At 37.9% G+C, this 24,884-nt stretch overlaps 1 protein-coding gene across 6 annotated transcripts in view; it reads right to left on the bottom strand.

Moving 5' to 3' along the window:
- The window catches only part of CRPPA (CDP-L-ribitol pyrophosphorylase A), a 468,932-nt gene that overhangs the window by 308,510 nt on the left and 135,538 nt on the right, over window positions 1–24,884 (bottom strand). For all 6 annotated transcript variants that reach the window (XM_070369770.1, XM_070369771.1, XM_070369768.1 and 3 more), the window contains one exon: window positions 974–1,071. In XM_070369770.1, coding sequence (XP_070225871.1) covers window positions 974–1,071 — 98 coding nt within the window. The remainder of the gene's footprint in view (window positions 1–973; window positions 1,072–24,884) is intronic.

Here is a 24,884-nt window from a genome sequence, read left to right as displayed (position 1 = left end):
GGCAGATGCTTTTCTAACTGCATTAAAATACAATTTTAAATTTCAACTGCCCCAACAACTTTACAATGAAGATATCATTAGCATTTTCAATTTAAGGTAGAAAATTAGGTAATACAACAGTCATCTGAGCACCAGCAGCCTGATATCAGAGCCTGTTCTCTGTACTGTTACCATGATAAAACTAGCCTACTAAAATAAACTTGTTCCTTTTACTTTCAACTAGAATTATGTATGTTGTTAAAAAGTCCTCATACATTGACCATAAACCTGGGCAATTACACAGTTTAATGAAAACAAGAAAACTGTGGAAAACTTAAACAAATCAGTTTGGCAAGAGAAACGTTTCAAAACACAAGATGATCATAAAAATAATGGATGTCCTTATGGATAAAAGTAGTACATCATTTCTATACACGTCCTCTCACCCACTACTACTTCTGCATTTCCTAACCCTAATATTAAATATGAGGTTAACTTGGACATTGACCAGTCCAGAAAAAGGAGGTGGCAGCAAGAAATACACATTCACCTCTTCAGTATCACAATTATCCTATCTTTTGCAAATGTGTCTGTCTCTTTTTTCTCTCAGTCTATTTTCTTCTTGTTTTCAATGAATTTTAGTCAAGTATGTAGAATGCACTAGACACTGTGGCTCTCAAGACAAGTGTCCAGCTCACAGGGCCCAAGTGTACCGGGGCAGGGGGGTTTCTAAAGCAGTCACACTGGCTCTAAATTTTAAAGGAGAAATAGAGCTCAGAGGATGAAGTTAGGGAGGAAGACCAGAAGAGAGTAGATGAAAGGAATGGACTGTATTTCAAGTCAAAAGTGTAGGAAAAACAAAAAATTTTGTTGAAGTGAAATAAGAAAATTAGCTTGAAAGCATTTTTATGCCTTCCAAAAGAAGCCATCTTTGTACAAATAAAGTATGTGGCAATCTAATATCATTTATCAAACTGGATCTTCGAATACTTACATTTAATTCAGTTTTTAGCATTTCTTCAAGACAATGACCTACATGTTCTTCATCTTCTTTTGTGTCCATAACTACACAAACTTTTTGTGAAATTCTTTCTGAAATAAAAAAGAGATAAAATTTTAAGCTTCAAACAGATTATGAAACAAAATCCTAGTACACTGAAACCTATACTTACCTGCTATTCATAAGTACTGAATAGGGGGTTGTGGGCTTTGGGCCAAGTGAAGTGACCTATTCTTGACTCATTAACCAACCAAGCCAGTAAATCTATGTATTTAACATTTTGTGGGTGGATAACTGGGACATCATGTAAGCAACAGAAGTAAGAGATCTTCAGAAACATCTGAAGAGAGTAACTGGAGGTGACAGCTATTTTGCTCGACTTCAATCCTTCTGTTTACAAGGAATCTCCCAGGATCTGATAGAATCCCTTCTCTCAAGCAGATCCTCTCTTTAGACCATCAGATAGCTCCTGCATACAGTTCACTGTGCCATCTGGTACCTTGATGACACACAGCATTTTCCTTGCCATTCCTTTAGGTTCAGTCAATTCAATTAAATTCCTGCCTCTTTAACTATTATTGCACGTTAAAATAGCCAAAAATAGATATTCTCCAAATGTGGAAGGCTTGAAATTATATAATTTAAAATCATAAGCTGTATGACATAGAGATAGTCACCTTGGTAAACCTTGGATACACTCTCACAAAATATACACAGTCCTCCTTTATAGCAGATATAAAATACTAAGAAAAGGCTTTACTACTACAAATTTAAGAAAATATTTCATGGTATTATGTCAAGGACTTTTTAAAAAAGCCTAATTTTAAATAGGAGTCCCAAATCAAAGTAGGTTTAACACTTGACCCAGCTGCTTCTTACGCTGGTAACTCCATATAACAGTCTTTCTATAAACACTGTTCTAGCAATAGTTAATGATTCGTCCAAACAAAGCTGAGAATGACAAACCATTTAAAATAACGTCACCAGTTAATGGTACTCCTATTACTATCCACTTCCCACTTATCAAGAGTATTATATGTTCCAAGAGTCATACCCTATATTCACATCAATTCTCATGATGATCCTGCAAACACTATTACTGTGAATCTACATAACAGATTAAGGAAACTTTACTTCAGAGAAACAAAGTAACTTGCCCAAGATCACAGGGTTATGATTAGAAGAAAAAGAATCAAATCCAAAGAAATTAAGCATACAAACACACAGCTATTATACAGCCCTAAAATGAAAAGAGTTATCTGACATAAACCGAACATCAAGGATTTTCCTATGAAAGTTTCTAATGTTTCATAGTCATTATCCCATTTAATGGCTCAAAATAAATATGGATTATTAGCTAAGTATTATAATTCCTGTTTTTATTCATCACAACATACTTAAACCCAGGTCTTTCCAAACCTTGTGCTTTTTCTATCATGCTGTCTACCTTATAATAATTACTTATAATAATTATAATCATTCTTTTACATCCTACAAATTCAAGAACACTAATACAGGCACAGTAATTTAAATGGATTCAGAGGATACTTCTATACTGAAAATAGACCTGCTATAATTATAATATCTTAAAATCATTTTATCCTTTTAGGACTGTGTTCACCCATCAGTAAGACTCCAACCAAGTTGAAAATGTCTATACTTTTAAGTTACATGAGCCAAGACATGGAAGCAACCTAAACGCCCATCAACAGACGAATGGATAAAGAAGATATGCTACATATATACAATGGAATATTACGCAACCATTAAGAATGAAATAAAGCCATTTGCAGCAATGGTGAAGAGACCCGTGGATTGTCATAATGAGTGAAGGAAGTCAGAAAAGGAGACATATTGTTTGACATCCCTTATATGTGGTATCTAAAAAAAAATGATACAAATGAACTTATTTACAAAACAAAAACAGACTTACAGAAGAAATTTATAGTTGCTGGGGGTATGGAGGGAAGGGAGAGTTAGGGAGCCTGGGATGGACACATACACACCGCTATATTTAAAATGGATTGCCAACAAGGACCTACTGCATAGCACACGGAACTGTGTTCAATGTAATGTGGCAGCCTGGAAGAGAGTACACTTTGGCGGAGAACTGGATAACTTTGTATGTATGGCCGAGTCCCTTCACTATTCATCTGAATCACAACATTGTTAGTCAGCTGTACCCCAACACAAAATAAAAAGTTTTAAATACAGGAGCTGTCAGGAGCCATGTTAGGCATTACTGACAAAATGGAGACATGACCCCAACCCCTTCTCCTCATCTTGCAGGCATGGCCCCGGGATGAAGGAGTTAGGCCTTGTGATTCTGACTTGTTCTTTCCTTTCTTTGGTTGAATTGGCTGGAAAGAATATTAAGGTGCTTGAGAGAAGCATGAGAAAGCACAAAGCCTTCTGCAGTTGTGCCCAGAAAATAATCTATAAAATAACCATTGACATTTGTTCAAGGATCTTTAAAAAGAATGTCCCAGGATAAGCCATGGGAAGGATTATTTTCTGAGACCTGTTTGTGAGGGAATGTTTATGGCAAAAGAAGTTTGCTGAGTTTCGGTTCAGTTCAGTCACTCAGTCATGTCCGACTCTTTGTGACCCCATGAATCGCCGCATGCCAGGCTTCCCTGTCCATCACCAACTCCCGGAGTTCACCCAGACTCACGTCCATAGAGTCAGTGATGCCATCCAGCCATCTATCTCATCCTCTGTCGTCCCCTTCTCCTCCTGCCCCCAATCCCTCCCAGCATCACAGTCTTTTCCAATGAGTCAATTCTTCGCATGAGGTGGCCAAAGTACTGGAGTTTCAGCTTTAGCATCATTCCTTCCAAAGAAACCCCAGGGCTGATCTCTTTTAGAATGGACTGGTTGGATCTCCTTGCAGTCCAAGGGACTCTCAAGAGTCTTCTCCAACACCACAGTTCAAAAGCATCCATTCTTTGGCGCTTAGCCTTCTTCACAGTCCAACTCTCACATCCATACATGACCACAGGAAAAACCATAGCCTTGACTAGACGAACCTTTTTTGGCAAAGTAATGTCTCTGCTTTTGAATATGCTATCTAGGTTGGTCATAACTTTTCTTCCAAGGAGTAAGTGTCTTTTAATATCATGGCTGCAGTCACCATCTGCAGTGATTTTGGAGCCCAAAAAAATTAAGTCTGATACTGTTTCCACTGTTTCCCCATCTATTTCCCATGAGGTGATGGGACAGGTTGCTGAGTTTAGGGTTTAGGAGCAATTAAGAATAGCTAGAACCCTTTTTAGGAGAGAGTGATCTTAAGATGCTAGGGGAAAACAGGATTTAGAAAGATAAGAAATAAACTGAGGAATGTAGCATGAGTTACAATGTAATCACAAGTTAAGTATAGGACACATAAGGGAAAGTAGATAATAGATAGTAAAGCGGATTCTGAGAGAATCGCTGAAGCAGGAACTCTGTAGGACAACAATGATTTCTGGAGACAATAAATCTGGGTGGGGAAAACTAAAAATGTCAAACCTCTGACCTAATGCTTTTGTCAAAGTATAAAAGAAAATCTGAAGCTTGAAATAAACATGTAGTTCTGTACCATGAGTCAGAGGCTACATCATTGTCCGCCAACACCGCTCACCCCTTCAGGCTGATTTGCTGGCTGCTGGAGCTGGACTCCGGAAAGGAGCCTAATTAAATATAATTAAGAACATAAATGAATGGTCAAAATAGTAAGTACTATGGAGCATCACTGTGATTAGAAAGATAAACTGGTTGACAATATTATATAATTCTTTATACTAACATGAGCTAGGGGTTCACTCTTGAAAGATGAGTAACCCTTGCTTAGTGGAAGCAAGGGGCTTTGAAAGCTATGAAGAGAAACAAGATTTTTTTAAAAAACTTAATGTTTTGGGGGTAGAAAGATTATAAGCATGAAGTTTCTGTGATAAGATACAAGATTTTGATAAGATACAATAAGCACTCAAAAAAACATGGAATGATTCAGCAATGAACACTGTGAAGCCAGATCGTAATATCCTGAACACTTGAGTGTCCTGAAAGCTTTAGATCAGAAGGTTATAGTTATTGCTTGTAACTATAATACAAGCAATAGCTTTTGAAAACCAAGTTAATTCAAATATGTGTTATATTCTCTCAAATATTTGGAGAAATATTTGGAATTTATAACATCCTAGTAAAAGTCTGATTACTATTCCAAATGTTTCTCTCACATACCAAAAAATTATAATAAAAAATCTAATGTGTAAGCATCAAGTAACTCACTACATATACAATGAATATGATGGCACCACAATAATTCTTACTAATTTATAAAATAATGCATAAACAACACTTTTTAAAACAAAACACAACATATGCAGATATCCCTTCTTTGTTGCATCATATATCCTTTACCGAATTCCGAGCTCTATCAAGTGTAAATCAACAATAAATTAAAATTGACATTATCTCCCTTCAAAAATGAAGTACAGTTAGCCCTTGAACATGGGTTTTATCTGCAAAGGATCCACTTATACACAGTTCTTCAACAGGAAATAGTATAGTTCTTAGTTCAGTGCTATACAATCCACAGTTTGTTGAACCAACAGACAAGGAGGATCAACTGTAAACCACAAGTGGATTTTCAGTTTTGTGGAGGGTCAGTGCCTCTAATACCCATGCTGCCCAAAGATCAACTGCATAAATAAAATGGAGTAATTCAAAATCTATGATATTAATTTTATGCCATGTGTCAGCTGTTCTAAAAGAAAGCTTTTTTTGGGGGAGGTGGTGGATCTTTGCAATAAATTTTACAATAAACTTGCTCAAAATCACCTGCTTTTTAGACAAAAATGACAACTTTAAAATATCAAGGTTTTCAATTATAAATATGATATATTTCTCTATTTATTAATATCTTCCTAAATTTTTCTCAAAGCTTTATAAACTCCAGTAGAGAGTCCTTTAGTAATTTTTGCTACATATCTAAACAACTTTGTTGATGCTATTGCAAATAATATTTTATTACATTTTCTCTTTGTTGATACACAAAAATACATTAAGATTTTTATACAGTTTTTGTATTCAGTAACTGTGCTAAATTCACTTATAAATTCTAAGAGTTTACAACTTATTTCCAATTTTTTACATATAAAAACATGTCAATTGTGAATAAAATTTTATCTCCTTTTTTCTAATTCATAATATTTCAATCTGATAATGCAATCTTTGGAATATTGCTCCTATGTTTATGATAAAAATTAGCCTGTAATTTTTTTCTTCGAAGGTCATTGTCAGATTTTTACTAAACATTTACACTGCCTTCATAGGATGAATTGGAAAATTGTTCTCTCTTTCTCTACTTTCTGGAAAAATGTGTTCAGTTCAGTTCTGAGGCAGAACTACCTAGGCAGGTTGATAAGAAGTCTAGGGGTCCCCAAGGAGAGAGGGGTCTGGAATTCTCAAGGAGGAAGAAAGGACAAACTCTTTTTTTTCCTCTACATTCCTTAGGATAATGTATCCTGCCTGAAGACAGTCTCTGGATTAAACTTGGCTAATCCTGTTATCTTAAAATGTAAATTATGGGAGTAGGTCTGGTGAGGTCTTTACAACCTCCAGACATTCTTTGGATTCATTGGAGAGTATATAATTCCATTGCTAACACTAGCAAGTGGGTACTCTTTCTACCCTCTTCTGATGTCTATGTCAGAAGCTTTCTCTATCTCCTTTATACTTTAATAAAACTTTATTACACAAAAGCTCTGAGCAATCAAGCCTCATCTCAGGCCCCAGATTGAATTCTTCTCCTCCGGAGGCCAAGAGTCCCAGCGTCTTTTCCTGATCTTTTCATTGTTCAGCAACAGCCTTTCAGTTCAGTCGCTCAGTCGTGTCCAACTTTGTGACCCCATGGACTGCAGCACGCCAGGACTCCCTGTCCATCACCAACTCCTGGAGTTTACTCAAACTCATGTCCATTGAGTCAGTGATGCCATCCAACCCTCTCGTCCTCTGTTGTCCCTTTGTCCTCCTGCCTTCAATCTTTCCCAGCATCAGGTCTTTTCAAATGAGTTAGTTCTTCTCATCAGCTGGCCAAAGTATTGGAGTCTCAGCTTCAGCATCAGTCCTTCAGTTGAATATTCAGGACTGATTTCATTTAGGATGGACTGGTTGGATCTCCTTGCAGTCCAAGGGACTCTCAAGAGTCTTCTCCACCACAGTTCAAAAGCATCAATTCTTTGGCGCTCAGCTTTCTTTATAGTCCAACTCTCACATCCATACATGACTACCAGAAAAACCATAGCCTTGACTAGACAGACCTTTACTGGCAAAGTAATGTCTGCTTTTTAATATGCTATCTAGGTTGGTCATAACTTTTCTTCCAAGGAGTAAGTGCCTTTTAATTTCATGGCTGCAGTCACCATGAAATTGACATTGTTTGACATAAATTGACATTATTTCTTCTTTTTAATGGTTTTGTAAAATTCACTGGTAAAAGCCAACTAATTTTGTAGTAGCATTTTCAGTTAGATTTATGTCTTAAATGGATAGACTTTTCCTAGTTGTATTTGCTTATGAATGTGTGTTCATTTGATCTAAATTTAAGTCATTTAGCATAAAGCTGTAGACTGAATGTTTGTGTTCCCTCCAAAACTCATATTGAAGCTTTAACCCCCAATGTGATAGTATTAAGAGGCAGGGTCTGTGGGAGGTAAATAGGTTTAGATAAAATTATGAGAGTGAAGTCCCCATGATGAGATTGCTGCTGTTGCTGCTGCTAAGTCACTTCAGTCGTGTCCGACTCTGTGCGACCCCATAGACAGCAGCCCACCAGGGCCCCCTGTCCCTGGGATTCTCCAGGCAAGAACACCAGAGTGCACTGCCATTTCCTTCTCCAGTGCATGAAATGAAAAGTGAAAGTGAAGTCGCTCAGTCGTGTCCGACTCTTAGCAACCCCATGGACTGCAGCCCACCAGGCTCCTCCGTCAATGGGATTTTCCAGGCAAGAGTACTGGAGTGGGGTGCCATTGCCTTCTCCACATGATGAGATTAGTGTCCTCATAAAAAGAGAAAAAGACACCAGATTTTCCTCTCTCATCCATGTAAGGATTCTGCAAGCCCAGACGAGAGCCCTTATCTGGGAAATAAATCTCCTGGCACCTTGATCTTGGATTTCCCAGCTTCCAGAACTGTGAGAAATACACTGTTGTTTAATCCACCCAGGCTACAGTAGTTCATTATAGGGCTTCCCTGGTGACTCAGACAGTAAAGAATCCGTCTGCAATATGGAAAACCCAGGTTCGAGTCCAGGGTCCAGAAGATCCCTTGAAGAAAGGAACGGCTATTCACTCCAATAATCTTGCCTGGAGAATTCCATGGACAAAGGAGCCTGGGAGGCCACAGTCCATGGGGTCGCAAAGAGTCAAACATGACTGAGCAACTAACACTTTCACTTTAAGATGACCAACAAAGTGATTTACAACATCTCACTGCAATGTCTATGAGTTACACCAATGCTCTCTTTTCATGTCTGATGATAATTACTTGAGCCTTCAATATTTTTTATGTTGAATTTTGCCAAGGTTTTATCAAGTTTATTAACATTTTCAAAATAAAATTTTATTGACTCTATCTTAGGCTTATTTTCTAACTCATGAATCCTTACTATTTTCTTCAGTATCTTCTTCATTCCACTATCTTTGGGTTTAATTCACTGTTGCAATGTCTTACAAAAGACACTTAAATAGTGGGCTCTCTGCTTTTCCTTTTTTTCTAATACAGTCAGCCCTTGAACAATACAAGTTTAAACTGTGAGAATCCACTTACAGATGGAGTCTTTCCATATATACATTCTACAGTACTACACAACTGTGACTGGTTAAATCTAAGGAGGCAGAACCTCAGACACAGAAGGTCAACTGTAAAGTTATCCATAAATTTTACACTGTGTGTAAGGTGAGGCTCCAGCCCCCGTGTTGTTCAAGGACCAAAACTTGAGGCTGTAAATTTTCCTCTGCTGCTGCTGCCTCTAACAGCTTAATTATATACATTAAGCTTTGTGATATTTTTCAGTTGTTTAAATTATTTCATTTTCATTTTTCTAAATGTATACACTTCTAATTTCCACTGTGATTTCTCATTTGACTCACGCATTATTAATTTTTATTGTTTTTATTAGTCTGCTATTGTACAATGAGTGGTCAAAAATTTAGCAGCTTAAAACACCAACTAATTAATTCACAATTCCATAATGCAGACAGGAAAGAGAGAGAAAGAGCAAAGGAGAACATGAGCATGCCCAAGGGAGCTCACACATAGAGAAACGATAAAGCAACAGGGGCAAGATATAAAAAATCAGTGAAATGCTGATCTGCCTAAAACACAGATGGAAGTTATATGCACTATTCTTACATCTTTTAAGGGATTCCCTGGTATCTCAACTGGTAAAGAATCCACCTGCAATGCAGGAGACCCCAGTTCAATTCCTGGGTCAGGAAGATCCCCTGGAGAAGAGACAGGCTACCCACTCCAGTATTCGTGGGCTTCCCCAGTGGCTCAGCTGGTAAGGAATCCGTCTGCAATGCGGGAGAGTCCTGGGATTCGATCCTTGCATTGGGAAGATTCCCTGGAGAAGGGAACAGCTACCCACTCCAGTATTCCAGCCTGGAAAATTCCTTGGGGTCGCAAAGAGTTGGACACAACCGAGTGACTTTCACTCAGTCTGCATAAAAGACAGATGGAAGTTATATGCACTATTCTTACATCTTTTAAGTTTGAAAGTATATTAAATATTCAAATCCCCAAAACAAACAATACACAATTAAAAAAATTTATATACACACATATACATATAGTCAGAGACTTTAAAATTCATCTAAAATTTTAATTAAGTGAGGTGATGGATCTGTTACCTAACCTTATTGTGGTAATCATTTCATAATACATACAATCAACAAATATGATTGTATTTCATGTACAACTTAAAATGTTTTAGGTCAATTATATCTTAATAAATTCTCCTCTCTGTTCATTAAAGATCAACTGAGCAAAACATAAATAAGGACCTAGATTCAAGACAATGTAACATAATAATGAACAAAGTGAATCATGTGGTTTCTGCATTGTCTGCTGATCTCCATAATTCTCACTTATATTCTACACAGAGGTCTGTCCCAGTTGGCCACTTTCTTACAGTTTCTACAGTCCATATCAATGTCCTTTACCACCAACAATGATTAATTTTCTGCCTGGCTGTGGTCATTTAAAGTCTAAACTAGGTTCAATTTGTTCTCAACCATGGTTGCACACAAGAATCAACTCTTAGTATTCTTTTTGCTTTGCCTTTATATTTTTAAAATACATATGTGTATAACTCAGCCAACAAGGTTCTTGCCTCTATTTTCTGAAGCTCCAAAAGTGATTCTGATGCTTAGCCATGGTGAAAATCTCAGCTTACTCACTGTACTAATTTGCTATATTGTGAGACTTATAAAGGTTTCTGTACCTTTAAAAACACACAAATTACCTACTATAGTTGGTTAATTCCCCCAAAATGGTATAAGTCTTTTTGAGTATAATCATTTGGGGGTACTTTTTCAGTTTTCTATCATGTGCATATTGTGGTCATTGGAGAAAGAAAAGTTTAATGAGGAAAAAAGGTGCCGAGTTACTCATTTCCCTTTGATATTTGGGGTGTGAAACTTTTAAAGAAACCCAAATCCACCCAACTCCTACACTGATCTGCATGACTCACTGGGGTTTACAATTTAGCCATTTCTTGCTCAATACTGTAAAGGCAATACCATAAGAATAAAATGCCATGTTTATATTTCAATTACAGGTATGAGTCACTTCTTGGTGTCTGATATTGGTTAAATTGCTGAGGCAAATGCAGTTTTTCAAAATTTTACACAGATTTTGTATCTGAAAAGATTCTAAAAATAATATAGTCTTATTTTGACAGCACTTTACATGTACGAAATGAGAAAAGGAACTAACAATTTCTATGTAAAGCCATTTTTTCTATTAATATAAGGAGTCTGCTCTGTGCTTAGTCGCTTCAGTTGTGTCTGACACTTTGTGACCCCATGGACTATAGCCCACCAGGCTCCTCTGGCCATGGGATTCTCCAGGCAAGAATAATGGAGTGGGTTGCCATGCCCTCCTCCAGGAGATCTTTCTGACCCAGGGACTGAACTCACATCTCCTGCGTCTCTTGCATTGCAAGTGGATTCTTTACCACTGAGCCATCAGGGAAGCCCAATAAAGGAGTTTATAAGTATCTAAAAGAAGACATGGGAATAATAAAAGATCCTATAGGAGGATTAATGAAGACTGTATGAGTTAACATATGTAAAGTTATGCAGAATGCTTTGTACAAGTACATCCCCGATAAATATTCACAGAATAAATGCTTTTATGGTCATATACATTCAGTAAGATATAAATTAAGACTCCTTTTATGTTATCAAAATATGGCCTACCTCTAATTCCACATAGTGTCTTGTGGTCTTCACCTTTCAGAGTTTAATAAACAATCCCTATCAACTTTGCCCCACTTTTTTTCAAGTTTCAAAGTTTCACCAAATATGCAGTAGCTCTGTGTGGTAATGGAATACGTATCTTTTTTTTTTTTTTTTTTGCTTATGCCAGGTAGCATGCAGAATCTTAGTTCCCTGATCAAAGATCGAACCCAGGGACCCAGGAATGACAGCACAGAGTCCTAACCAGTGGATCACCAGGGAAGTCCGGAATACACATCTTAAGTAATAAATAGTACCCTGTTTTCACCACTGAAGTCTTCTAAAGCTAAAATAGATACCTTCTAATTCTAATTACTCATGTCTTAATTTGTCCACCAGACCCAGGCTAAAGCATCTTGTGTTTGTGCTCAGTGGCTCAATCATGTCCAACTCTTTACAACCCCACAGACTGCAGCCCACCAGGCTTCTCTGCACATGGAGTTTTTCAAGCAAGAATACTGGAGTGGGTTGCCATTTTCTATTCTAGGGGACCTTCCCTAACCAGGGATTGAACCCATGCCTCCTGCATCAGCAGGTGGATTCTTCACCACTGTGCCACCTGGGAAGCCCCATGTTAAAGCACCTTATATGATTTCTATTAATGATTCCACAAACACACACTGACAACCTTAACTGACAATGTTGATGCACTTAAGATCTTTATCAACAAAAGACATCTTCTATGACAGACTTGTGCCATGCAGATGGAAGGCTAAAATGAGAAGGCATGTAGCTATAGGAACAGAACTCAAATAAACTGTACCTCCTCAAATCCACATTTATTCTAGTATTCCTCAACTCAGGAAGAGGGGAGAAAATGAACATATTTTAAACTCACTTTTTTCAGGAAGAACAAAACACTTTCTCAACATAATATGATTAATCCTTATTATTTCTCAATGCAAACAAAGTATTTAACAACTTCCTTGAGGTTAATGATGAAATCAAAAGAAAAACAGAAGCCTTTAGAATTCTTAATCTACTGTTCTAACTATTAATAAAGCACTTCTTAGAAGTTTTTAGAGGTTAAAAGAAAAACAATAGCACTGGGGGAAAAAACCATAAAATCATTTGACTTCCCAGAATCATAAAAACACTCACACAAGAATCTATTCTTTGTTCTCTCCCCCTAAACAACCTACGGATAAATTGGAAAACCACTGAAATTTAATCATACCTGTCCAGTCAACTTGATGACTAATATTATTCTGAGTTTCAATCTTCATACTATCCTCTTTTATAAACAACTTTTAAAAAATCTTTCTAAAAGGCATCTGTGTCATATGAGGAAATATTTTGATATCTAAACCAGTGGGGTACATCCCCCTAAAAAATCATTTTAAACATGTACTTGAATTTATACTGAATAATTTGATTTATATATCACATTTGGTGTCACACAGCTCTCAAATGGACTTAGCATAAAAAACTGGAACATAACTTGGAAATCAATAGGTTAGTATAAAAGCTGTAAGCATTAACAAACTCAAAATTTTCAGTTTGAGTGGCATCTTCCTCCCCATGCATGACAACTTGTAAATAGCCAAAGTATACATACAATTGCCAATAATTAATAATAATGCCAAAAATAATGTGCAACTTGATTTTACTTTACTGGCTATGGTGATTAACTGTCAACTTGATGGAGTCGTAGGATGCCCAGATATTTGGTCACACATAATTTGGGTGTTTGCTGTGGGTATTTTTAGATGAGTTTAACATTTATATCTGTAAACTAAGTAAAGTTCTCCCTAATATGGGTGGGCCAATCACTTGAAGACCCAAATAAAACAAAAGGCTGACCCTCCCACCAAGTAAGAAATGAATCTTCTGTGTAACAGCTTTACACTGAAACCTGGCTCTTTATGATTCCACACAAGTCTGCTGGCCTTTGGACTTGAACTGGGATACTGGCTTTGTAGATTTCGGATTTGTCAGTCTTGATAACCTATAATCATGTAACCCAATTCCTTATTGTGTGTATACACATCTCATTTATTGTGTTTCTCTAAAGAACTCTAATACACTGGCAAGAAAGCATTTTAAGCATTTTTCAACAGATAATTCAGTATTATAAAGTCCTCACTAGAGGATTCCCATTCCCTTTATTTTACATGGGGCAGCATATGATCACCCCCAACCCCTTAGGTTTTACACCTTATTCTTCAGTCACTAAATCATAGCACCTCCAATTCCCTGGACATATCATGATCCTTGTGCTTAACATTCATGATCCCCCTGCCTGCAGTGCCATTACATTTCCTTGTCTAATTCTCCAGTAAGGGCTACAGCAAGTATCACCTGCATTAGTAACTATAGGCAAATGTTTTAGATGTATTTTGGTGGTAAGAGGAAAAAAGGAGAGATAGTAACAGAATCACCAGGAAGACATTTTTGAAACTACAGTCCCCCATCTCCAAACCTCCAGTTCTGATACATGAAGATATCTCTCTCAAACACATATAACCACACAACTACGATCCTCCGCATATCCAAGTATGAATCACCACATTGCTGAATCTAAGTATTCCTGGGGAAAGGTCTCTCACCACAGAGTTTCCGAACAGGAAAGAAATCCACATGTACTGTGACCCTAGTAAATCTATCCACAAAGCATATGGTCAGGTGGTAGACACCAACAGAGCTGTATCGGTTCCATATAGCCAACCATCATTCTGGTGGTCAGTGCATTCATTTTGATTTCTTAGTACTCCTGCCATTCTATAATTATTTGTAGTATTGTACTGCTTTTTATTATGGTAATACTTTTATACATTATTTCATTTAATCATTCCAAAAACCAAGGAGAGCAATTCCTCATTTTACAGATGAGCTAAATGAGGCTATAAAGCCAGTTAAGTTGCCCAAGATCATACTGCCATGCACTGTGAACTTCAAGCTTTCTAACTCAAATCTATGGAAGGTAGAATCCTAAATGATATTTCTCTCTCTCATACTGTTTTGCATTTTATTTTGCCTTCATTATTATTTTTATATTGGATTATATTATCTATTTGTTCTTTTCACCCCAAAATCACAAACTCCTAACTCTGTAACTTACAATTTTCTAACACCAACCCCAGGTTTTAGCACAGGGCACCAAGAAGGCATTGAACACTGATTAGTCTCTAAGCTCTGTGCGAGGACCATAACCAAGACACTGTTAGTGGTGTCAACTGTGTCACGCTCAAAATGTATCTGTTGGACCTCTAAGTCCCAGTTCCTCAGAATGTGGCTATATTTAGAGATATGAACTTGAAGAGGAATCAAAGGTAATCAATTAAAATGAAGACATTAGGGTGAGCACTAATTCAATATGACTGGTGTCTTTGTAAAAAAAAAAAAAGAAGAAGAAGAAGAAGAAGAAATCTGCACACAGACATGCACGGAGGGAAGACCCTGTGAAGACACAGGTAGAAGATGTTAGGCCAACCACAAGTCAAATACACAAGCCGCAGAAAAACCTAGTCCTGCCAAAATCATGATCTCAGGCTTCCAGCCTCCAGAATCGTGAGAAAGTTCATTTCTGTTGTTCAGGCCACCCAGTGTTTGCACTTTATTATGGCAGCCCTAGAAAACTAATATACAAATTCTCTGTCTTAAATTTGTTGAATAAAAATTACCTTTGTTCACATCTCATCTCATTTTTTAGACCAGGATGCAATACAAATTTGCGAATATAAAGAATTAAATATCTAGAATGAGAGATCAGAAATTATATCAGGAGAATCTAACTTTAGAGAAAGGAATTAAAAAATTGTTGTTTTTAATTCCTATGTCTAAAGTCAGATTCAATATACAAGCAGCTTATGCAGCTCAATACCAAAAAAACAAACAACCCAAACAAAAAATGGGCAAAAGACCTAACCAGATATTTCTCGAAAGAAGACATACAGATAGCCAACAAACACATGAAAGGATGCTCAACATCACTCATTACTGCTGCTGCTGCTAAGTTGCTTCAGTCGTGTCTGACTCTGTGTGACCCCACGGACTGCAGCCTACCAGGCTTCTCCGTCCATTGGATTCTCCAGGCAAGAACACTGGAGTGGGTTGCCACTTCCTTCTCCATCACTCATTACTAGAGAAATGAAAATGAAAACTACAGTGAAATATCATCTCACACCAGTCAGAATGGCCATCATCAAAAACTCTACAAACAATAAATGATGGAGAGGGTGTAGAGAAAAGGGAACCCTCTTGCACAGATGGTGGGAATGTAAATTGATACAGCCACTATGGACAATAGCATGGACATTCCTTCAAAAATTAGGAATAAAACTACCATATGACTCAGAAATCCCACTACTGGGCATATATCCTAAGAAAACCATAACTGAAAAAGACACATGTACCACAACATTCACTGTAGCACTTATTTACAACAACCAGGACACAGAAGCAATCTAGATATCCATCAACGAATGAATGGACAAAGAAGTTGTCCGTTCCATCTATACAATGGAATATCACTCAGCCATAAAAAGGAATGAGCTTGAGTCAGTTCTAATGGATGAACCTAGAGCGTGTTATACAGAACGAAGTAAATCAAAAAGACAAAAACAAGTATCATATATTAATACATATAGATGGATTGAGAAAAATGGTACTAGTGGACCTATTTGCAAGGCATGAATAGAGACACAGACATAGAGAGCAGGCTTGTGGACACAGCATGGGAATGAGAGGGTAGAATGAACTGAGAGTGTAGCACTGAAACATATACATTCAGTTCAGTTCAGTCGCTCAGTCGTGTCCGACTCTTTGTGACCCCATGAATCATAGTTCGCCAGGCCTCCCTGTCCATCACCAACTCCCTGAGTACACTCAGACTCACGTCCATAGAGTCAGTGATGCCATCCAGCCATCTCACCCTCTGTCGTCCCCTTCTCCTCCTGCCCCCAATCCCTCCCTGCATCACAGTCTTTTCCAATGAGTCAACTCTTCATATGAGGGGGCGAAAGTACTGGAGTTTCAGCTTTAGCATCATTCCTTCCAAAGAAATCCCAGGGCTGATCTCCTTCAGAATGGACTGGTTGGATCTCCTTGCAGTCCAAGGGACTCTCAAGAGTCTTCTCCAACACCACAGTTCAAAAGCATCAATTCTTCGGCGCTCAGCTTTCTTCACAGTCCAACTCTCACATCCATGCATGACCACAGGAAAAACCATAGCCTTGACTAGACGGAACTTTGTTGGCAAAGTAATGACTCTGCTTTTGAATATGCTATCTAGGTTGGTCATAACTTTTCTTCCAAGGAGTAAGCGTCTTTTAATTTCATGGCTGCAGCCACCATTTGCAGTGATTTTGGAGCCCAAAAAAATAAAGTCTGACACTGTTTCCCCATCTATTTCCCGTGAAGTGATGGGACTGGATGCCATGATTTCGTTTTCTGAATGTTGAGCTTTAAACCAACTTTTCACTCTCCTCTTTCACTTTCATCGAGAGGCTTTTGAGTTCCTCTTCACTTTCTGCCATAAGGGTGGTGTCATCTGCATATCTGAGGTTATTCATATTTCTCCCAGCAATCTTGATTCCAGCTTGTGCTTCTTCCAGCCCAGTGTTTCTCATGATGTACTCTGCATATAAGTTAAATAAGCAGGGTGACAATATACAGCCTTGACGTACTCCTTTTCCTATTTGGAACCAGTCTATTGTTCCATGTCCAGTTCTAACTGTTGCTTCCTGACCTGCATACAGATTTCTCAAGAGGCAGATCAGGTGGTCTGGTATTCCCATCTCTTTCAGAATTTCCCACAGTCTGTTGTGATCCACACAGTCAAAGGCTTTGGCATAGTCAATAAAACAGAAATAGATGTTTTTCTGGAACTCTCTTGCTTTTTCCATGATCTAGCGGATGGATGTTGGCAATTTGATCTCTGGTTCCTCTGCCTTTTCTAAAACCAGCTTGAATATCTGGAATTTCACGGTTCACGTATTGCTGAAGCCTGGCTTGGAGAATTTTGAGCATTACTTTACTAGCGTGTGAGATGAGTGCAATTGTGCAGTAGTTTGAGCATTCTTTGGCATTGCCTTTCTTGGGGATTGGAATGAAAACTGACCTTTTCCAGTCCTGTGGCCACTGCTGAGTTTTCCAAATTTGCTGGCATATTGAGTGCAGCACTTTCACAGCATCATCTTTCAGGATTTGAAATAGCTCAACTGGATGTAAATCAAAACCACAATGAAATATCATCTCACACCTGTCAGAACGGCCACCATCAAAAAGTCTACAAACAATAAATTCTGGAGAGGGTGTGAAGAAAAGGGAACCCTCTTGCACTGCTGGTGCAAAGAAAAACTGGTACAGCCACTATGGAGAATAGTGTGGAGATTCCTTTAAAAACTGGAAATAGAACTGCCATATGACCCAACAATCCCATTGCTGAGCATATATACTGAGGAAACCAGAATTGAAAGAACATATGTACCCCAATCTTCACTGAAGCACTGTTTACAATAGCTAGGACATGGAAGCAACCTAGATGTCCATCTGCAGACGAATGGATAAGGAACTTGTGGTACATATACACAATGGAATATTACTTAGCTATAAAAAGGAATACATCTGAGTCAGTGCTAATGAGGTGGATGAAACTGGAGCCTATTATACAGAGTGAAGTAAGTCAGAAGGAGAAACACCAGTACAGTATATTAACACATATATATGGAATGCACTAGTAAAGTAATGCTCAAAATTCTCCAAGCCAGGCTCCAGCAATATGTGAACCATGAACTGCCTGATGTTCAAGCTGGTTTTAGAAAAGGCAGAGGAACCAGAGATCAAATTGCCAACATCCGCTGGATCATGGAAAAAGCAAGAGAGTTCCAGAAAAAAACATCTATTTCTGCTTTATTGACTATGCCAAAGCCTTTGACTGTGTGGATCACAACAGACTGTGGGAAATTCTGAAAGAGATGGGAATACCAGACCACCTGATCTGCCTCTTGAGAAATCTGTATGCAGGTCAGGAAGCAACAGTTAGAACTGGACATGGAACAACAGACTGGTTCCAAATAGGAAAAGGAGTTCGTCAAGGCTGTATATTGTCACCCTGCTTATTTAACTTATATGCAGAGTACATCATGAGAAACGCTGGGCTGGAAGAAGCACAAGCTGGAATCAAGATTGCTGGGAGAAATATGAATAACCTCAGATATGCAGATGACACCACCCTTATGGCAGAAAGTGAAGAGGAACTCAAAAGCCTCTCGATGAAAGTGAAAGAGGAGAGTGAAAAGTTGGTTTAAAGCTCAACATTCAGAAAACGAAGATCATGGCATCCGGTCCCATTACTTCATGGGAAATAGATGGGGAAACAGTGGAAACAGTGTCAGACTTTGTTTTTCTGGGCTCCAAAATCACTGCCGATGGTGACTGTAGCCATGAAATTAAAAGACGCTTACTCCTTAGAAGAAAAGTTATGACCAACCTAGATAGCATATTCAAAAGCAGAGTCATTACTTTGCCAACAAAGGTTCGTCTAGTCAAGGTTATGGTTTTTCCTGTGGTCATATATGGATGTGAGAGTTGGACTGTGAAGAAAGCTGAGCGCCGAAGAATTGATGCTTTTGAACTGTGGTGTTGGAGAAGACTCTTGAGAGTCCCTTGGACTGCAAGGAGATCCAACCAGTCCATTCTGAAGGAGATCAGCCCTGGGATTTCTTTGGAAGGAATGATGCTAAAGCTGAAACTCCAGTACTTTCGCCCCCTCATGTGAAGAGTTGACTCATTGGAAAAGACTGTGATGCTGGGAGGGATTGGGGGCAAGAGGAGAAGGGGACAACAGAGGATGAGATGGCTGGATGGCATCACTGACTCGATGGATGTGAGTCTGAGTGAACTCCGGGAGTTGGTGATGGACAGGGAGGCCTGGCGTGCTGCGATTCATGGGGTCGCAAAGAGTCAGACACGACTGAGCGACTGATCTGATCCGACATATATGGAATGCATTATATATAGAGAATATATATATGGAATTTAGAAAGACAGTAATGACGATCCCATATGCAAGGCAACAAAAGAGACATAGATGTAAAGAACATACTTTTGGACTCTGTGGGAGAAGGCGAGGGTGGAATGATTTGACAGAATAGCATTGAAACATGTATGTAAAATAGATTACCAGTTCAAGTTCCATGCATGAAGCAGGGCATTTGAAGTCAGTGCTCTGGGACAACCCAGAGGGATGGGATGGGGAGGGAGGTAGAAGGGGGTTTCAGGATGGGGGGACACATGTGCACCCATGGCTGATTCATGCCCATGTATGGCAAATATCATCATAATATTGTAATTATTCTCCAATTAAAGTAAATAACTTTTTAAAGAAAGATACAAACAGATAAAAAAGTTCATGAAGAGATAGTTAACACTATTAAATATCAGAGAAATATCAAGGAGATTCCTCTACATGCCTTTCAGTATGACTAAAATAAAAAATACTGACAATGCCAAGTTCTGGCAAGAACACATAGCAACTAGGCTCTAAAATCTTGCTGTTGGGAATGCTAAATGATTTGCCCACCTTGGAAAACTGTTTGGCAGTTCCTGAAACAGATAAACACATACCTACCATGAACCTTTTCATACTGTTCATGGGGTTAACTGTGGTGCTGGAGAAGACTCTGGAGAGTCCCTTGGACTGCAAGGAGATCCAACCAGTCCATCCTAAAGAAAATCAGTCCTGAATATTCATTGGAAGGACTGATGCTGAAGCTGAAACTCCAATACTTTGGCCACCTGATGTGAAGAACTGACTCATTTGAAAAGCCTCTGATGCTGGGAAAGATTGAAGGTGGCAGAAGGGAACGACAGAGGATGAGATGGTTCGATGGCATCACTGACTCAAGGGACATGAGTTTGAGTAAACTCCAGGAGTCGGTGATGGATAGATAGGGAGGCCTGGCGTGCTGCAGTTTATGGGGTTGCAAAGAGTCAGAAACAACTGAGTGACTGAACTGAACTGAACTATGAACCTAGTAATTCCACTCTTGGGCATTTACCTCACAGAAATGAAAGCGTATGTCCACACAAAACCTATACATGAATGCTTACAGAAGCTCTACTGCTGCTGCTGCTGCTAAGTCGCTTCAGTTGTGTCCGACTCTGTGCGACCCCATAGGTATCAGTCCACCAGGCTCCCCCGTCCCTGGGATTCTCCAGGCAAGAACACTGGAGTGGGTTGCCATTTCCTTCTCCAATGCATGAAAGTGAAAAGTGAAAGGGAAGTCCCTCAGTCGTGCCCAACTCTTTGCGACCCCATGGACTGCAGCCCACCAGGCTCCTCCGTCTACTAGTAACTATTAAACACTGGAAACAACCGAGATGTCCTTTGATGAGTGAATGGATAAAACCTCCACACAAAGGAATACAAACGCAGCAATAATCTATCAATAAATGCAACAGTCTGGATTAACACCAAATGCATTATGCTGAGTAAAATATGTAAGACTTACAAGTTTTTTTTAATGCAACAGTTTTGTTTCAAAACAAATAACTTTAAATACAAAAACATTCCTAATTATCAAAAAGCCAAAAGAAAACATTTATCTTAAATTTTTATTTTCTAGAATAAGAATTAAAAAATAAGGTCAGCCTTAAGAAAATGTCTTCAATATAATGTAACTCCAAGTTTTGTAGGCTTAACACTTAAGAATCATTTTTACCTGAGTAGGTACACACACAGATTGTTTTCTATTTGATAATACACAAATATACATACATTTACTAGCTTCCATATGGAAAGAGGTAGAAAATATTCAATTATGCATATGAAAGTGACTTATGATTAAGAGAAATTTTTTGAAAGAAACACCTCATTTGCAAAATTTTGCTCAATACCAAGAGAAAAAATTATTTAAGAGAGAAAAAAGAGAACTCTTGAAAAGTGGCAATGACAGTCAAGGAACACTTATTAAGAATCCCAATATAAAAACAAAATTGGATGGTAAAACCAAGAACTCATGGACAACATTTTCAATAAGCTTAGATACAAAGGTAATATAAATAATCTTCACGATGCAGTCAAACAAAACGAACCCATGATATAAGACCTGAAACACTGTACACCATCTAGGAATCAATAAAAACAGGATGTCTAACAGATAGGATAATAGAAAAAACTTAAAGTTTGCCACAGTCAATAGCCACCCTAACTGGAGGAGTTTTATACATAAAATAGCTTCATACAATACAAGAGAAACGGTGCTAGTAGTAAAGGATCCACCTGTCAACGTAGGAGACATAAAAGATGTGAATTCAATCCCTGGGTTGGGAAGATCCCCTGGAAGAGGTAATGGCAATCCACTCCGTATTCTTGCCTGGAGAATCCCATGGACAAAGAAGCCTGGGGGCTACAGTCCGTAGGGTCACAAAGAGTCGGAAATGACTGAAGCAACTTGGTACACATACACAATGCAAGAGAACTTGGTTAGGTCTGAAGGAACGGCGTACATACTATGAAAACTGATACAACAGAGACCCCCTTCAGCATGGGGTCCAACTAAAAGAGAAACTGGAAGTGGAATCAAAGTTACACAGGACAGAAACAGAGTCAAAAGAGAGAAGATCCACATGAAAGTATGAGAGAAGAATAGGGTCAGAAAAATATTAGAATTGCATTTCCCTATTTGTAGACACCATGAGACAGCAACAGAAGAGGAAGCTTTTTGAGTTATTGTGACACCTTTCTTCATCTTCAAGTTTAAGAAAAATGAAATTCACATCCATAAAATGGGAAAATATTCAAGCCAAACCCCAGAAAAAAATTATTATAAGCAAAAAGAAAACAAGGACCATAATAATACCTCTAAAAATAATGAGAGCATGCCAGAAAGATGTGCCTATCAAATCAAGCCAAACTGTAATCTATTTCAAAACAAGCTATAAAACATTACTAATGAAATCAAACATGAAAGAGCCACTTAATTTGGAATTTAACAGACTCAAATTAAGTTGCAGAACTCCGGAAAGAATGCAAAATAGAAGAAAAGATTATTTAAGAAATGAAGACCACATTAGAAAATGACGCAAGTATAAAACCAACCAATAATACTTTAAGAGAAAATGTAACAATAAAATTTTTTGAAGATAAACATTCAATATAAAGTAATAAATATTGAAGTTAGGTAAAGATGATCCAACATAAACATAATAGCTTCTATTAAAAAAAAGACATTACTAAAAACTACACGTAACACCTATACACACACAAGTATATTACATATCAATATTTACAAATATTTACCAATAAAAATCAATATGAAGACATTTTCTAGCAAAATTAATAGACTTATAAAAAATAATTCCTTTGGGCACAGAGGCAAAAAGAATAAACAGATAAGGAAATAAAATGAGATAATCTAGGACTTTATACAAGAAAAACAGAGAAACACACTTAAGTTATGCCAGGGAAAATACATGAGCCAAGGATTTTATATTCAGTAAAACTAACTTTCAAGAATAAAGCACAAGCAGTTATTAATGTGAGTTAAATTCAATTTTCCCAGGGACCTTTCCCAAGAAATGTACAAGAGCTCATGCTTAAGATAACTAAGTCTAGAGAGACATGAACAAAATTATTGATGAACAGTGTAAAACAGTTACTAGCAGAACTGCAACTGTATAAGAGATCAAGTTAAAACAGTACAGTGTATAACAGCTATATAATCTGAAAACATACAATGTAAAAGAAATGGAATAGGAGAGTAACTGGGGACAGTACATGTATGAAAAAATTGTTTAAACTTTTATGGAAATAATATTAGTTTATAACATTAATATTGGCACTTTGAGACCTAGGGTGTGCACTGTTGAATACAACAAATGAGTATTTATATAATATTCTATTATTCCCTCTAGCTTTGAGAACCATGATTCTCAACATGCTGGAAATAAGATACAACTTAATACTGAAGTGACTTCCCTGGTGGGTACTTTCCTGGTGGCTCAGATGGTAAAGCATCTGCCTACAATGCGGGAGACACGGGTTCATCTCTGGATTGGGAAGATCTCCTGGAGAAGGAAATGGCAACCCACTCCAGTATTCTTGCCTGGAAAATCCCATGGACAGAGAAGCCTGGTAGGCTACAGTCCATGGGGTTGCAAAGAGTCGGACACGACTGAGCGACTTCATTTTCACTTTCACTTTCAATACTGAAGTATCACTATGAACTCATGAAATATTTCATCTTCATGTAAAAATGCTATTCATAAAATAATTGCTAACTTTGGATAATGAGAAACCGATAAAGGAAAATAACCAAGCATTTACTTTTGTCATAGAAACTGTACCACTAGACAACTGAACAGTAGATAGAAGTGTTTCTTTGTGAATATAACTTAACTAATACCTGAAAACTAATTAATAGAATTAAAATACATTTCATGATTTTGCAGGCCCCCTCAAACCTGGTGGCTCAGATGGTAAAGAATATGCCTGCAACGCGGGAGACCCAGGTTTGATCCCTGGGTTGGGAAGATCCCCTGGAGAAAGGAATAGCAACTCACTCCAGGATTCTTGCCTGAAAAATTCCATGGACAGAGGAGCCCTGTGAGCTACAGCTCCTGGGGTTGCACACGCCTGGGCGACTAATACTTTCACTTTCCAAATCTATTAACAAATACAAGCAATGAGTAGCAGCGCTGCTATTACCACACTACAGAGCAACCAGACATTAGGTGTCCCAACAAAACACTCACACCGCCTCTGGTCTTGCAAAAAAAGAGATGAAACTAAATCCAGTCAAGCTTCTAGGTCCAGTTATGATTTTGTAGAGGACAGAAAAACATACAGAATTGTATCATCCATAAATATGCACTCATCAAAATTCAAAAGAAGCACTACAAGTCAAATGGCCCAAGTCTAGAAAAAGACCAAGTGTAAGCAAAATAAAGCGATAGGGAACCTGTAGACTGAGATTTTAAATGTCATTTTAAACATTATCACAACCAAACCACAGACTCTATGGATGCACATATGAGTGATAAATGTTAAAAGAAATATTAGGAGATTGCTACAAAATCTGGATTGCCACTACAACTGTGTAAAACAGAGGAAAAGGCTTTTGTGCAGTGGGTACAAAGTGACTTGATTTGAGTGACTTTATGCAAATGTGTGCATTATTCTTTAAGTTACAAATTTGTTTGGTTTAGGTTTCTGTCTGTGGGTTATTTGACAATAAAAAGTTAAAAAAAAAAATTACCTGAAATTAGACTAGTCTTCTCATCTGTACTTCTATTCATTCAAAAAGTATATTTATAGATGATCAAGGGACAAAATAGGGTCTTCAGTATAGCACATAATGGTACAGAAGGGTCTAAAACACACTGTTAAAGCAATCAGTAAACTTAAAAAAAAATTTAACTTAGAAAAAAACTGCCAATAACATGAAAAGAGAAGA

Source organism: Bos mutus, chromosome 4 (genome assembly GCF_027580195.1).
Source record: "Bos mutus isolate GX-2022 chromosome 4, NWIPB_WYAK_1.1, whole genome shotgun sequence".
Classification (NCBI taxonomy): Eukaryota; Metazoa; Chordata; class Mammalia; order Artiodactyla; family Bovidae; genus Bos; species Bos mutus.
Note: the sequence above shows the minus strand (reverse complement) of the source record. Positions and strands in the feature narration are given on the sequence as shown.